This window comes from Danio aesculapii, chromosome 20 (assembly GCF_903798145.1).
Source record: "Danio aesculapii chromosome 20, fDanAes4.1, whole genome shotgun sequence".
NCBI lineage: Eukaryota > Metazoa > Chordata > Actinopteri > Cypriniformes > Danionidae > Danio > Danio aesculapii.
Genome location: NC_079454.1, coordinates 6,648,889 through 6,665,992, shown reverse-complemented (window position 1 = coordinate 6,665,992; position 17,104 = coordinate 6,648,889). Strand labels below are relative to the sequence as shown.

At 38.8% G+C, this 17,104-nt stretch overlaps 1 protein-coding gene across 2 annotated transcripts in view; it reads right to left on the bottom strand.

Moving 5' to 3' along the window:
• The window catches only part of prrc2c (proline-rich coiled-coil 2C), a 46,181-nt gene extending 29,668 nt beyond the window's left edge, over positions 1-16,513 (bottom strand). For both annotated transcript variants that reach the window (XM_056481608.1, XM_056481609.1), the window contains exons 1-5: positions 16,155-16,513; positions 3,881-4,050; positions 2,841-3,018; positions 2,010-2,122; positions 1,739-1,864 (exon numbers count right to left, since the gene is read on the bottom strand). In XM_056481608.1, coding sequence (XP_056337583.1) covers positions 1,739-1,864; positions 2,010-2,122; positions 2,841-3,018; positions 3,881-3,995 — 532 coding nt within the window. In that variant the 5' untranslated portion in view covers positions 3,996-4,050; positions 16,155-16,513. The remainder of the gene's footprint in view (positions 1-1,738; positions 1,865-2,009; positions 2,123-2,840; positions 3,019-3,880; positions 4,051-16,154) is intronic.
• Positions 16,514-17,104: the final 591 nt, after the last annotated feature.

The window sequence follows — 17,104 nt, the reverse complement described above, 5'->3', positions numbered from 1 at the left end:
CACGTCTGCCAGTTCCTGCCTTAAAACGAGCGAGTTTGAACCACTTGTACATTAAGGAAGCATTCGGAAAAAAAACAAAACACCAGCGAAGAAACTTGACACAGAGGAACATAAACATCTCACTGCCAACTAGCGTTTCGGAAGTGTTATTGCAGAGCAACAGAAACAGCTCGCAGAAGTATGAATGCACAGCTATGCGCGTTGCATGCGCTGTGGGTCATGCCGATCACTTGACGCAGAAGTATAAAGCAGGTTTTAGTAGTGACCAGAGCATGGCACAAACCGCAAGGGGCCCACCCGCAAGAGGAGGTGAAGGAAAGTTGTATCAAAATCTGACTCCTGGAAAAATCTGACTCCGCTCTGCGTACATGCGCATCACGCAGCGCCTGCAGTTAAACTCACAGTGGTTTATCATGACACTGTTATGGATAATTTTTTCCGCAACTGACAGCAAGAACAAATAATGAAGCGTTGTCTGATTGACAAGCACCTTACACCTTATTTTAAAAGTAAAACATACTCTAATAGGTAGTGTAATCTACACAACATTAAGTGCAGTGTGTGGGTGAGAGGGGGGCAGTGTTTCGATGTGATCCAGTTATGTTGTGGTTCTGTGACTGCTGGTGTTGTTTGCTGTATGGTAAAAATAATCTGACAGTTAAAGTAACTAGGCTAATTTCTTTTTTTGTGCGTTTGGGTGGGTTTTGGTCAGCTTTTGGGCTGGAAAAAGTCAGCTATATCTGGCAACACTGGCATCAGGGTATAGTAAACTGTGTGCGACGGTGGGCAAGTCTACACCAAAACAACCATGTGCAGTATTGTGTGCATGTGATAATGAACACAATATTCAGTAGCTTGTCAGTGAGCTATGACATGGTGTAGTAAAAGCCAAACCATGTAAAAGTGTGTGAATATTCTGAAGATTTGTTACCGATCACAGAACCGGCTTTACTGACAAAATGTGCATGTAGACAGAATGTAACAGAAGGTTTTATTTTACAAAGCAGTCAACATGGTGTCAGCAGCATGTAAGAAATAAGTCTGTCTCGACCCAACTTCCATTAAAAGATGATTTGATGCTCATTTCCCAAAAGGGCTGACTTGTGAGATAAAAGAGAAGTCAACAGTTTGTTGTCTCTGCATTGTTTGAGGTGACTACATCTCGACCAAATGGTAACAATTGTAGAATGCGAAGGATGTGGTGCACAGACAACCAATGCATCAATGGTGTGGAAACTGCACTAACATAGGGAGACAGAGAGAACAGCTGGCTCAACAGCCAGAGCAACATCATTTACATCTAAAGGCAAGTCGACATCGAAAACGATATAAAGGTTTGAGTTTAAGAATGTTCAGGGTTCATTCTGACACCGGTGAAACCAGGATACTGCCGTGTATTTTGAGACTGCTATGCTGAATAAACATCTTCACCGAGATTTCCACGTTGTCGTAATTTATTCTTACAAGCAACATTACAGCGAGAACAAAAGTTATGCTTTACGGCAGTATTATGGCAATGATCCCACTTACAGATTTTTGAGGCATGTTTGAATGAGGCATTTTGGAAGTCTCTTTGAGTTTGCGATTTTAGTTTGAGACTTTATGGATCTTTTATTTGCACTAACAGCTTGTAAAACTTCAAAGACAAAGGAAAATATGAAATCTTGAGCATAAGAACATATTTAAACTAACATTTTTTACACCAGGCTTGTAAACAACCAAATGATGATGGTCTTACTCTGAGGCCTGAGGCTGGGCCCTGGTCCATAAGGTTCATCTTCCTGATCACCTGGTTTCTCTACCTCACCCGCTGCCTGCAGACTCGGAAACTCCTGATGAAACTGACTGCTCATCCGAGGAGCTCCTGCACACACATAGTGGCATTTAAGCATTATGCTTTAGAAGTTCAAAACCCATGGTTAATCAGCAGTCCTAATTCATATCAATACACATTTGAAGTTCATAAAGCAGTATTTTCAGAGCAATCTAATAGCAATATAGTAGTTTACCATCCAGCTGCCCAGACTGTTTGCTGTTGGCCCAGGAGCGGCTTCCTCCCAGAGGGGCATCAGAGGTCTGCGGCACAGTTGGCTTGGGCTGTGGGGGAGGGGTTTCTTGCTGCCTAAAATCAGAAAAGTGTCAGTGAAACAGAAGTATCCCAAGAGGGCAAAATGTATAAACCAATGTTGCAGACTATATTTAGTGTAATGGCAAGTTCATACTGCAGGATTTTAGCCCTGAATCTTTGCCTCGCCGTCAGGTTTTGTGAAATCACAAACAAATGGCCAAAAATCTGAGGCAAATCGCTGCTACTTCATGCAATCACGCAGTTTGAATTATCAAAGACATGATCTGAGAGAATCACATAAAATAATTCTATACCATAAAATACTGGGCATGCTGAATCTATGGACCTGTCAATGGTTCAAATTTAAAAACACATCGGAGATGACCTACAGCCTCTGAATGAGCAAGATTAAGGACAGCGAAAACAAATCTGTACAAACCCCTCCCTAACAACACAGTGTGGCTATAAAGACTGACGATTGGCAATTGAGCAGAAGGCGGGACTTTCTTTGCTGTGGCAGCCATAGTGAGCATTGCACTTTTCCCCATACAAAGTCATGCGTTTAAATTGTAATTGCATATCTATAGTCTTTGGCCAGACAGAGTTGTCCTTGCATGTTTCTGGTGCAGTTATGCAGTTTGTAACTTCCTGTGCAGTATGAACACAGCAGCAACTGAGTGCTACCCCAGAGAGTCGTGTAATGTTAAAACAACAACTTTAAAATATAGGTAAACCAGCAGAGTTTTTTTGAGTTTTAAGGTTGAAAGTTTACCGTTCATCTCCTGGTTGATCTTGTCTGGAAGCCCATCCACTGCCATCCTTGGGTACTATGCTAACATTGGGATCATTGCCTTTGTTCTCAGCTTTTAGGCTGGGCAGGTTAGCTGGAGGGGGCATGCGACGACTGACCGCAACTTTACCCAAACTTTGGAGCCCATGTCTGGCGGCAACTAAATGAAGGAGGAAAAAATGAATTATCAACCCTGCTAACACAATCTTTCCTTTAGGCTGGGAAATGAAAGTGAAAGTTCTGATTGAAAAAAAAAATGTAATAAAAATAATGATCAATAAAAATCAATGAAGTTAACCCGAACAATGTAAAAAGCAGCAACATGTTCTCGAGCACTCTTTCCTAAAGCTCATATGAATCCACAGCAGTGACTGAGTGGACAAAGACTGCTTAATTGATCCAGCAATGCACAGGAGGCTGATTGGGAGGCTCAATGAATGACATTGCTTGACAAAATTCCCGTTCATCAACTCTTATTTTAAGACCCAGTATACATGATCAGGAGTACAATCTGCTAAGTTAGCTTGGGCATACATGGTGCAATTTCTGAAGGTCAGAAAATCCAACGTCACAAGTAAGTTTATGTGAAAACCACTGATATATGACAATTTTATTAAATGATGAGTTCCGATGCAGTGTTCAACTGGACACGCTTCCCAAATTCAACCCGATGGCTGCTGTTTTTTTTTTTTCGTGAGCCATTTGAATCAGCTCGCAAATTGCTTTCACACAATACGACCATCAATGATTTCCACATAAATTGTCTCAATGGAGAACAAAAAATTCCGTACAAGCTCCAATGACAGCCAAAAAAAGGCACCCATACGCCAGCCTTTACTCCTGTTACAAAAGTGCCAAGATTACTTTTCAACCCCAAATAAAAAGTCTGTGTTACATGATGTTATATATCTATATACATCTACTTTCTTTGCATTCACTTTCTTGTAATAATTTGGTTCAAAGCTTTCGATTTTGAGATGATTTAAATCAGCTTATGTGTGCGAATGATTAGCTGGACTCACCTGCAGTTTTCTGAGTCTCCAGAGACTTTCCCTTGTAAGTGTTGAAGAGGCTAAGGGTTGCATACTTGGTCTTGCCATCCTTTGCCTTGGTGCTCTGCCCTGACTTCTCGGACATTTCGCTGGAAACTCATTGAGTCTGGTCCTGCGGCCTCACCCCTTAGAACCAGCCCCTTATTGAAGAGAGCAAGAAATAAAAGACTAAGTGAGCAGATGGTAAAACAAGATACTCTGCCTAATATCTACCTACACCACTTAAGTGTTTTAGGCTATATTTCCTGTCAGGTTTAAAAGCAGGAGCAAGAAGCCAAATGCTGAGCAACTACAGAGAAAAACAGACAAATGTACATGTGAGCAAGAAACACTATGTTTGCTCATGATAGCCTTTATACTCGTTTCACAAACATTACTGAATCCAGTGCCTCTGACTAGGTTTATTTGAGGCTATATGGCCTTGCAGAGGAAAACGAAAGCATTAAGAGCACAATCAGCCTTTTATCGTACTCTTCTACTTCTGCTCAAGGCAGAATTTAATGTGCAAAATACATTATGTACATGCACATTAACTATTTGAAAACATCAACCAACAAGTTTGCCACGCCAGTATATCCATCACTGGCAAGTGACTTTGAAGCTGATGGAAGAACGCTACAGCTTTCTCAATGGTTGGAATCGATGATGCATATCACATTGCCATGCCGATGTCAGTGAAGATGGTGAACTGACAGTAAGGGGAGGGGGGTGCTGCAATCTACCGTGAGCCACATGGAGCTCCATTCATAATTGATGTGGTGTGAGGGCTTATGCCAAGACAACAGAGTAGAAGCAACAGGGTCACCTCAACATATCCATACACAATTAGACACACTACACTACATGAGCCAAAATACTAGTCTGCTAACATATGTAAAAATGACCACATTGTATATTCAGAACTACATTTATAGTACTATATCTACATATAAATCTAAAGCTATGTCCACATGGTAACATTTTTCTTTTGCAGATTAAAAAAAAACGAAAACCATATATTTGTGCAAAACGTTTCAAGGGAGATCTGTCTCCAGATGGAAACAGGAAAACTCGGTTAACATGGAATAATACTTTTGCCACACATATATACATGTCATTTTAAACTAACAGACAGAACTGCAAGATACACGAAATTCAAAGAATGCAGTGAGCATCTGCATGAATACCATGCGCTGATGACAAAGGAAATGATTGCAAATGCATCTACATCTAACAATATCGGATACATGTAACTGTTAACACATTTAAGCTAGGGGTCAAAAGAAATACATTTTTATGGGTCACCATGCTGCAGAAAAGGACAGTTCTTTATCGACTATATCGTCTGTCTTGGTAACAGACAAAAGGTATGCACTCGCATTGTCTATATTTGAAATTATGAACTTGAGCTCACGATATAACTTGCACGTAATGACTGCAGATTCTCACACTCATTTAGAAACGGAGAGTAAGGCACAAAAAAACAACTGAGCAAATGATTCTTTCAGCATCCCAAAATATGAATAAACTGTGATGTTTAATTACCATCACCTTTTGGACAAGGGCTGGGCGATTTGGCCTAAAATCAAAATCTCGATTATTGAACAATTTAACTATTACGTTTAATGATCATTTTATTTATTTTTTATGCCCTCACAGTTCTTGGATTTTGTACAGTAAATATGCTCACATAGTACAATTATTGACTTTATTTATTTATTATTTATTACATATTTATTGCCACATCAGCAACTTAGGGCTATTTTGTGGCTAAATGGATATACATTAAAATATTACATGATAAAAACAAATTTGTATTATATATAAAAAAATTAATTAGACAAATATATAAAATACAAATAGATAAAATTCACAAACAAATTTCAATTATTAATTTTAAAATAATTATAGAATCTACTCAAGTGAATTGAATTACAATGATTGTTTATTGAACATCAACGTTGAGCCACTGAAATCACAACACACATTGCCTAAAACCAACAGTCACTTTTTTCTTATAGAATAAGTGAAAATAACGCACTTTTGGAAACAATAATTATTTTCAATGTTTTTCATATTAAAATTGAAAATAAAAAATTTTCTAAATAAAATAACTCTTGTATATCCTGTATTTTAAGCAGTGCATTTCTTGAATCTTCTGTAAACAAATATTTTAAATGTCAATAATATTTTTATTGCAATAGAAAATATGCCGTCTCAAGGCATATCTGGCGCAGCTCCCAATCATCGTCAGTGTAGTGCAAAAATGTATGCGACCGTGCGAAGGCTGCAGAAGTATAAATCAGCCTTAACAGAGTGCGGTCATGTCACGTGACTCCACGCATGGTAGGGAAAATAATTGAAATAATTGACCTAGAAAAATTTGATTGATTATAGGTTCTGAATGACTATTTCGATTACTTTTCGATTAATCACCCAGCCCTAGTTTGGACAATTATGAACTCCCAAATGCTAAATTACTTTTTAACAAGAGGTTGCACTTAAATGTGCTGGTGAAGAATAAAGATGCAAATGAGAGGTTTGCGTCGACTATAGGTTCAAGCTATGTTACATATTGTTTTTGAACCCAAAAAAAAATGCCTAAATGTACATGTCAGGACTGGGCGATATGGGCAAAATATCATATCCTGATATTTTTAGGAGGAATGACGCTATACGATATATCCGGTATTTTCCCATAAATGATTACTTGAGTTAAAGGGCCCATAGTTTACCTCTTTTTTATGATTAAATATTAATATTATGGTTCTTCTGAGTGTGCCAGTTTAGGTTCAGTTTAAAACACAATTCAGATTTTTTTATTATAATGTGTTAAAAAGTGTCATGTTGGGGGCGTGTCCACAGTTCGCTGATTTATGGGTGTGTTGCTTCACATGTAGATTAGTTTCGGCTTCCCGCCAACGTAACAAGGGGGCGGGGCCATGAGCTCACCCGCTCTGCGTTTGTTACAGAGTCTGACAGGCAGACTGCGAGAACGAGCTGGAGTGAAAGGTACAGCATTCAGTCGTACATGTACGACTCTGACACAGACCAAGCAGAGAGTACAAAATCATATGCGTCTTTGTACAGTTTTACAGCCAACTGTGTGCTAGTTTCAAGTGCCGAGCTTGTACACAGAAACTAATAACCACGCACACTGAATTAACTTTGACTGAGGCACCGGATGTGCCGCTCGAAGCCGCGACACGGCACACCAGACACTCTCTGTAGCGCGGCAGAAACATGAAGTGTCCCGAATCGTCGCGCCAAGCATTTTTGAATTCTAAACATAGGTTTCTGCAGCGGTCCGCGGCGCCCAGCCGTCGACTTGTGTACCCTGATAGAAATGTTTAGAATTCTAAAACGCATGCTAGTTAAGATCACAGGGAGCTTCTAGGATCACAAGAAATGCAAACGGCTGAAGTATAAGGTAGACTCAATGAGAAGTACACATGTTTGCAAACCTACCTAAAGATACAACCAATAATTCCGATTAGAGCGATAATGTGGAGAATATTGCTCTTGTGTTGAGCCCAATGAGCCTTGCATCTAAAAATAGAGCTAGCGTGTTCTTTTAGTGATATTGCTTCGACTCACGCTGAAAATGGCGGACGTGAATCAACAAACTGAGGATATGATGACGCGCCTGTCAATCAGTATTAGTGGGCAGGGGGACCGCTCTCCTACGTAAAGTCGCGGTCGGTTTGAAAACCGATCCAATTGGTCCACCGTTTTTATGTTGTTAAATTGAAAAAAAAAGCACTGGGTGTGTTTATATCACCCCAATATGACAGTCTATACACCATACATGCACATATGGCTGTCCAAACAGCTTGAAAAGTATATTTTTTACTATAGGTGCCCTTTAAAGCCTTTATTAAAATATTATTAAACATTTGTTGAGCAAAATATAATTCAAACACAGGGGTTTCCCTTCCTGTTTACAAATAAACAGCTGAACAAAAAATAACAGCTGCACAAAATCTTTGATAAATAAATACATTACAGGGTTTTTTCCTGCTTAACACTATACACAGCTCTACTGTGCTGTTGTGCAAATAACAAATTTAACAGAACCATAGAAAACATAGCTACATTGTCAGAGCAAAAAAGAAACGCACTTAAATAGTAACACAACAATAAGTATTGTAGGATAGAAAAAGAACCACATTGAATGTAAATATGAAACAGTATTTTGGCACAATTAGAGTGTTTTTATAAGTAATCATGTATACCACAGTTGTGTGATTTATTAACAACAATTAAATCAGCTGTATATGCTTTTTTAGTTACACATTTACATGTATGTACTGTGCACAATTATTAAACGGTGCACATTTCGAAGATATCTAAAGAGAAGTCTTTCACTCCATGTAAAAAGTCCTACACTTTTTCTTTTGTTTTGATTAAACTTGTTTTCCTAAATATTAAATAAGGAGATGAAAACGAATAGACTATAGATTTGAGAAGTAACGAAATAGTTTACTAGTGATGAGTACTGTGATGAAATGCTGGTTAAGCATATAAATGTAAAGAGTCATTATAACAGACCAGAACGCAGATATAAATGTGTAATAATGTAAATGTAAAGAGACTGTTGTGTAATAAATACTGAACTTATAATCAGGGAATATGAGGTGGTTTCACTTTCCAAATGCGGTATAAATTCATCCCATTTTGGCATTTTTAATTCTTTTGAACACATTCAGGTGCTGCTTGTCAATTTGACAAGTTCATTTTGAACAAATCTTTTGTTTGACATTTGCGCATGTGCACAAACCATATCGATATGAACGATATTGGATAATACCGCCTCGCGTTGGGGAATCATAACGATATATTCCCAGAACCCGATATACCCCCCAGCCCTAGAACATGTTGGGTAATTTTCAACGCCATTTGGACAGGACCTAAAATTTCAAGCTCCATTTGCAATATTGGTTCATTTTTCTTGCCATGACCAGATCCATATTCTCCTTCGCTAACCCATCCTTTATTTCAGTACACATAAAAAGCAAAACCACCAAAGCTTTCTTCAGCTTTCTCAACTTGTTTATTTCTAATGCTGCGTTCACACCAGACGTGGCACACACGAATAAATCACGTTATAAAACGCAAGTTTACTTATTTTGAGTTTACTCGCTTCATTTGCACATCAAATTCACTTCACGATGATGTGGATTCGTATCATGGGCAGGGCTTCTGTCTGCCTGGTGACTTTAGCTTCGGTGCTAAATGGAGTACATAGATTTTATTGAGAGAGTAGCTGTGCTTTAGGAAGGCTGAAAAACTGCGTCGATTTGTTCGGCACCATGTCAGAGTCCACTAGATACTTTCAGAGGTGCACCCAGCTCTGTGAGTTCAGAAACTCCTCTAGAAACTATACATGGATGATGGAGGCTTTCAGCGGTGCTTCAGACTGAGCTGAGCCCAGTTTGATGAACTGTTGTCAGCAAGAGGATTTTGCCTCGGGACACCAACAACAGGCACTACGTCGTAATCACTCCCCATACAAGAGCAAGATCATAATTGGTTAATGTGGAGCGAATGTATGCTAAAGTTCAGATTTTCCAACTCGAGTGATTCGTGCATCAAAGGCGCAAAACAATTCGCTGTATCATTCACACCGCAGGATGTCTAACTGCGTCTTTGCATTGACTTAACAAGTAAATCACTCATGGTAGATGCTTCATCTGCATTTGGTGTGAATGCAGCATTATACTTATGATGATTTCTTATGTAGATGAAATAGTTTACCCAAAAATGAAAGTGTTTTTTTTCTTCTGTTAAACAAAAAACCATTTGGTTCTGTAAACATCAACTTCCATAGCATTTCTTTTTCTCATACAGGTTTGGTAGCACTTGAGGCTGAGTAAATAGTAAGTACATTTTCATTTTGGGTGAACTACTACAACTTTATTGTAGCCTACAATTCAACATGTGCCATCATCACAAGTCTACATATCATTTATTAGATTCATGTTGCAAAATAAGATTAGTAAATACCTTTTAAAAACTGCTGGAATCACAAAGACTGTAAAAGATTTAAATCTAAAACGAATATGCAAACCAACTAAACCCTCCACACACACAAAAATGAGCACAAGGTAAGACAGAAAGTATAATGAAAGTGAAAGCGGTCACATTTTACTCTGCACTATCAGCATTTACTGGGACAAACAACAAGGAAAAACTCGGTGCAGTCATGGGTTAAATGCCACTAAAAAACTTCCTTTCAAACCAGACCTGAAAAGACGCCATCAATACAGCTGTCTGGCATATTAAAGATGGGGAAAAAGTTACAGGTAGTTAAGCTCAACAAACAGCACCATCGAAAACATTATTCAAATGCCACTTTATGCCAGACTGCCAAGTCAAGAGGTGGAGACAGACAGATGACTGCATAAAACCCCCTGTGGAGTGCGAGTCATTCTTGGGACGTCTAAGGCAAAGATGATTAAGACTGGAAAGAGTGAGTTTTAGGCCAATGATTCCAGAAATGTGAAGCAATTCACTTAAATTTTAAACTACTGAGAAATCTCCCCACAGAGTAGAATGTTAATGTGTAAATCTTCTATTAAGTAATGAAGTACTGTGCCTGAGATACACTGAAGGCTTCAGTCAAATCTCATTACTCTTCCAACCCCAATCTCTGACATCCAATCATGCCCCCATCACCTGGCCATCTGCTTCCCAAATATGCAAGCCAATCCCTGCTTTTCCTTGACATTCCCAAAAGAGCATCAAAGCAATCACTGGCATTGAGCCACGGCCCCTAGGGGATGAGAAAAGTCAATATATTTTTCAATAGATTGGCAAGGGCTGTTCTTAAAGCAAGGAGAATGCACTCTAATATGAAACCTCACAGCTCAAACGGATCCGCCGTTACCAGGAAACATCAAATCGTTCACTTGATCTCCTGTTCCTGTGACTCCATCCCTTCCTTTGTTAAAACACACAAGGCCCGTTTCAACCAGTGGTGTCATTGGTGGCATTTCCCCTAATGAATATGTAAAGCTTTTTAAGTGGAAGTTAAATGCTTAAGTCCTCCCCTCCAGTGATGCTCACAAAAATCTTCCCTCCTGCTGCCACTTTGATGAATCAAATCTGACTGGCTCCTGCATCTGCTGAAAGACACTGTTGTGCATTGACCACAAAGGCTTCAGACTTGCTCAGTTGCTCTCTCAGAATTTTTTTACTCTTCAAGAGCCCCAAAAGAATTAAAAATCTATTAAAGTGATAGTTCACCCCCAAAAAACATCTAAGTTTGTGGTTAATTTAATAACTCTCAATTCATCCAGATTTAGATGACTTTTTCCATCAGTAGAATGAAATATGTTTTTTTTTTGGTTGCTGAAATAGTAATCTTGGGTGATTCATGAAATGCAAGTTAACAGCTACTTGACCTTAGTGAACTTATATATTAAAAATACCCATGGCTTCTGACTATAAATCAAGGTCTTAAATGGCAAAAATCAGTCTGCGAAAGAAACTGACGAGGAGCATTAGTACCTTTAATCCACAGCCTTGAAAAATGGACCTGACAGCATTCATGAGCCAGGGGTGAATGTTTTCACTTCATCTTAATGCATCATCAGAAGCCACAGATATTAATTTGGCTTGCTTGTAAATATTTGAGCATATAAGCACATTTTTATTTTTGGGGAAAGGGTCCCTTTAAGGTTAGTTTACCCCAAAATTTTAATTTTGTTATTTACTCACCCTCATGTCATTCCAAAACCCTGAGGTCTTTAAAACACAAATGAAAACTGTAGATTTAAAAAAGCAAACAACTTTATTCAGCAGTTTCTTCTACTCAGTGTCAGTATAGGGCGGGCACATACTAGAGCAGTGGTTCTCAAACTGGGGGTCTCAGAATAATTTCGCGAGAGTGATTTAAAAACTGTGTAATTTTCAGTGATTATAATAAATATTTTTCAGTATTACAAGTGAAAACTAATATTTTCAGATTTTTTAAAGATATCACTGATGAATTCATAAGGTATTTAGGACACATTCAGGCAGAATGCATCTTTGCACTTAAAACGCAGCGCTCAGGAACAGTTTAAAACTGTTGTCATGTCAACTTGCTGCAATAAACAAAGCCGGCAACGCTTCTCCCGCCTTTGCGCTCTTCTTATTGGCTCACTGCGCTAGACTGAATCATTCAGTCAATGCCTTCTGCCTTCAGATGACAGGAGCTACAACCGCGAAAATGTAACGCGCTGAAGATGAGAGAATGAAAACAACACTGACAGATTCAGTTTTAAAAACCAGCTAAAGCTACAAATAATGGCTCATCTGATTACTGATCACGTGGTGAATGTTAATCCACCATCTACACTTTTCCAAGAATGGATAAAAGACTTCCATTGGCTTCAAGTCTGCTATGAAAATAACTAAAGCGTTCACTGTAAAGTCTGTGGGACGGAACTTTCAGGTAACTGTTTGCTACTGAATCTACACATTTTAAGCACGAGAGGTTCTGTTTAATCCTTTATTTAATGGCCAGACGCTGTCAGCCATGCAAGTGGCAGCTATATGTAAGAGTTAACACCATGTACACCATCGCAAAAGGGCTTGCACTGACCAAGATTAAACTAATATTGCAGCTCATGAAAAGACCAGTATTGCTATTAAAATGATGTATACAAATAATAAGGTATATGTCAAAAGCATCTGTGCAATATCAGACACCATCTGTGAGAACACAGTACAGTTAACGTATTGTTACAGATTCATTAATAAATTCATGTCAAGCAGTGCGTGCAGAGCCAGTGAGCGGTTCGTCCGTGTATCTTTTGGTCACTCAATTATGTTATAAAAATGTGTTTTCTTGTGATAACGGGATTTCATTGAGACATATTTTTCCTCACGCATGCATACATATATATACATATATACATACATATATATATATATATATATATATATATATATATATTTGCTTGTTAGTTTTGATTAGTGTTGATTTCAAATGCAATAAATCTGTTTATAAAACTTAAAATAAGTTATTTATATTGTTTGGATATGTTTTGGTAGTGGGGGGGGGTCGCGAGTTCTTGACGATCTTACATTGGGGGTCGCTGGCTTAAACGTTTGAGAACCACTGTACTAGAGCACTGTGCACTGATGTATACCCCAGATCCCAATGCATGACTTCCTGTGTTTAAATCAAAGCACAGACACATTCAGTGTATGTGCTTCATGAAAAACAAAATGTTGATTAAAGCCGTTATTTTTGTTTTATGTGGGCACAATTGGATTCTTGTAGCTTGATAGTATTTCGATTGAAGGCATATAGTCTTTTTCTTTGTATTTTCTGGACTTTAAATGGGTCAGGACCATTGCTGTCTATGGAGGGTATGAGATCTCAAAGATTTCACTTTAAAGTATTTAATATTCAGACCCTCCAGGATTGAACAGCAGCTTTAGGGGTAAAGTCTACGTTCTGTTTCTCTCAGTGTTTCCTTTACACAAGCTGCCATAATCAATATTCATGAGGTCAAAAAAATTATAAAGAAGGTGTACATTTGTGCATATTTTCACAGCAAAACAATATAAGAAATGTTGCCAAATTTGCTGTAAATTTTGCAAAACTCACCACAACCATTTGTCGCAATATTTTTTCCCACAAAATCCTGGAGGGACTGTATTATGTGTTCCAAACGCGAATGAGTCTTGGTGATTTGGAATGAAATGAGAATAATTACCAGCACAATTTCATTTTAGGTTGTACCCTGTAAAGGCTGATATATTAAAACAAATATAATGTGGAATATGGACACTTATTGGCAATAATGTGACAATATTGGACACTTAAGAGACATATTCCACTGCAAATGAGAGCATTATCATGTAGAAATTCTGATATTCAATTCAATCCATGATCCATGTAAATGAGTAGCAAACTACTAACATAAAACTCATATAAATCATTGTGTTGCTCTACATAATCCAATTGAACACCATCAAGTAAGATGATAATCATCAAATGGTCATTTTTAAACAAAGCCCTGTAGCTTTAATGGTGGAGACAAAGCACATGATGCAATACAATGATGCCAGAGAGAAATGTACTTAAAAGTCCCCAAAAGGCCTGGAGCATCAAAACCGATAAACTAAACAAATTTGTCTATAATTGAGATGCTTTCGACATTCACCAACTAAATGAGATACTAGTAGGCATGGGCCTGTATAAGATTCTGACGGTATAATGGATATAAAAATTGAGGGTTCACGGCATTGTGATTACTGCTCTAAAATGAATTCTTTTTAAATATCTGGGTAAAAAAAACAACTTTTCCCCCATTTGAACATGATATATTTTAGTTTGAGAAACATTTAAAATATTTTGGAGCAGTAAACATGTTGGGTTAAGTAACTCAAATGAATCATTGACTTCTGCTGTCTTCATTAGTTTAAAAAAAAACACAGATCCCTTTAGAATTTAAAATGAAATCTTAGGATATCTTTTTTTGCTGGAAATACTGTTGTCCTAAAAACAACAAAAAAAAATCTTACTCATACCTTAGAAACGGTATAGCAGAAAATTGACGGTTCAAAACCTTGACTTTTCCAAACCGCTGTATACCGTGTAGACGGTTATCATCCTATGCCTAGATACTAGGACTGAACAATATATCGTTTGAGCATCGATATTGCAATGTGTCTATTTGCAATTGTCACATAGCAGGATTTGATTATTTGTTACGGATTAAAGGATAAAGCTACTATTAATTATTATTTCACATTATTTTACAAAATTATTTCATTCATTCATTTTCCTTCTGCTTAGTCCCTTTAATTATCAGGGGACACCACAGCGGAAGGAACCGCCAACTAATTCTAGCCGCAACACACTGCTGGGAAACACCCATATACACTCACTCACACACACACTCATACACTACGGCCAATTTAGTTCATCAGTTCACCTACAGCGCATATCTTAAGACTGTTTAGGAAACCGGCGCACCAGGAGGAAACCCACGCCAACACTTCACACAGAAATGCCAACTGACCCAGCTGGAACTCGAACCAGTGACCTTCCTGCTGTGCAATACAATGATATCTATGCCATTTCATGTCTGATTGTTTCATTTCTGTTTCAATTTTGCCAAGAAAACCATGAAGCACTATTTACTTAACTTTAATTTCTGCTCTATTTCATGTAACTTATTTTATGATATCTTTCCAAACAGAGCTATTCAAATCATCTGGGGAAATTATATTCATATTGCAATATATATCGCTAAAACAAAATACTGCAACACCAGATTTTTCCAATCTTGTGCAGCCCCATGAGATACTGTAAGATTTAGGGGGTTAATCATACATGCATGCATGCATGTAGAAGTCAGGCTGATTGGGACTAAACAGACAGCAATACTCTGAATTTCTACAGTGATTTAGCAAGATTTATAGGGTGAAACAGCACATATGCACGTTAAGTCAACCTGGATGGAAACAGACATACAATTCTGTTGGAGTCTACTTAACACTAAACACACATCTACATGGCACGCACTACGAGTTTTTAGGATTAAAACCCATTTATGCACAAGTCAACGTGGTTAGGAGGATAAATGAATAGGAGTACCCTCCCTTTCTCTGGCTCTATGCACACTTGCTACAGTGTGAGAGGCAGCAGGACATTTTAAACCACACATACACTGCTTACAAGTTAACTTGGCACTACTCTGTGGCTCAATGCACAGTGGTTGTCCATTTGCATGCACTGATTTTAATGTTTTGTTTGATGTACTTGGGAAAAGTCATGTGAGCCATCATCACCTTTGGCTAACCTACCTCTGCACAAGCACAACCAAGAATAGGGCACTGTATATAACCAGTGCCTTCCTCATGGCTACGAATTCGTCTTTCGGCTATAAAGATGAAACAATATAACTACTAATTTGACATAATGATGAACTCATCAAGGCAAAAATGTCAAATTATCCCCATTGGTGTTTCACCGGCAAAATGAGTCATTTATTGAAAAGAGCAGGTCAATTGGGCCCTGTGAGGTGGCCTCCAAATCCCCACTATGTCCCCCAGATTTTTGCCTCCGGCTATCCGGTTAGCATCTTTCAGCAATTTCTACACAAATCCGTCCCATATTAACGTGATCGGTGTGAGAGAATGTGTGAAGGGTTTAAATTGCGTGCTTTGTCGTTGCTCATGGCAGTGCTAACATTAGCCAGACTGACTCCTTTCTCTTCTAATACAGCAGCTGCTGCACGCTGACCAACCGTAACCATACCTGTCTCCGCCGGTCCCGTCTCTCTCTCTTCAGGTGTAACCTTGCGGTTTATTCCGTCCAGAAGCTCTGCGTCCGGACCCTTTGTTTTGTGTCTCAGCGCGTGTGTGTGTGAGAGAGGCCGGCTGTGGATTACAAAAGCTCGTGCTATGCTAGTCCCAGCTAGCCGAACGGTTAGCGACCCACAAAAAAACCCTTCCACAGACGAGAGAGAAGCGCTTCTCCTCCTCCCTCGGTCGTTTTTGATTCCTGGTGTCTCCTTGGTCGCGCCGCCGGTGTGAGGTGAGCAGTAACGGGCGGTTGGCGGTTTCTCGTGCGCTCGAGAGAGGCCCCGCTCGCGCCGCGGCCTGTCGCACAATCAAAGATGGCAGAGCGCCAATCCACGAGAGCCTGACGTCAACACGTACAGACGCTGCGTAGCGCCAGCGACCGAGGAAAGGCCATAAGAAAGGCCTAGACACAGCAGATGGCGCCATTTGTACTTTTTAGCACTCTGGTTGTTCAATCTCTGGCACTGATATTTTTATTGGGACAACGTGATAATACAAAATTATACACAAAAACTGCAGAGTGTGCATAACAACAAATTATTAATGTAGATTCAGCCTTTTTTCGGATGCGTTTTAAGTTATGGATTGTACATCCGGTTCGGGAAACTTCCATTTTAGAGAACTGAAGCAATCACTTCCAGTTATATGCTTCAATAAAAAAAGTAATAAACAAGACTGAATGGAATGGCTAATAAGACTGGAAAAAATATGAAATGAGAGGTATGTTTTCTTTAGTGTTTAGTTTTTATCGGCCATGAAAACAACATGAATTGGGTAAGCTAAAAATTGTCATTCGTGTATGTTTGTGAATGAGTGTATGGGTGTTTCCCAGTGATGGGTTGCAGCTGGAAGGGCATCCGCTGCGTAAAACATATGCTGGATAAGTTGGCGACCCCAGATTAA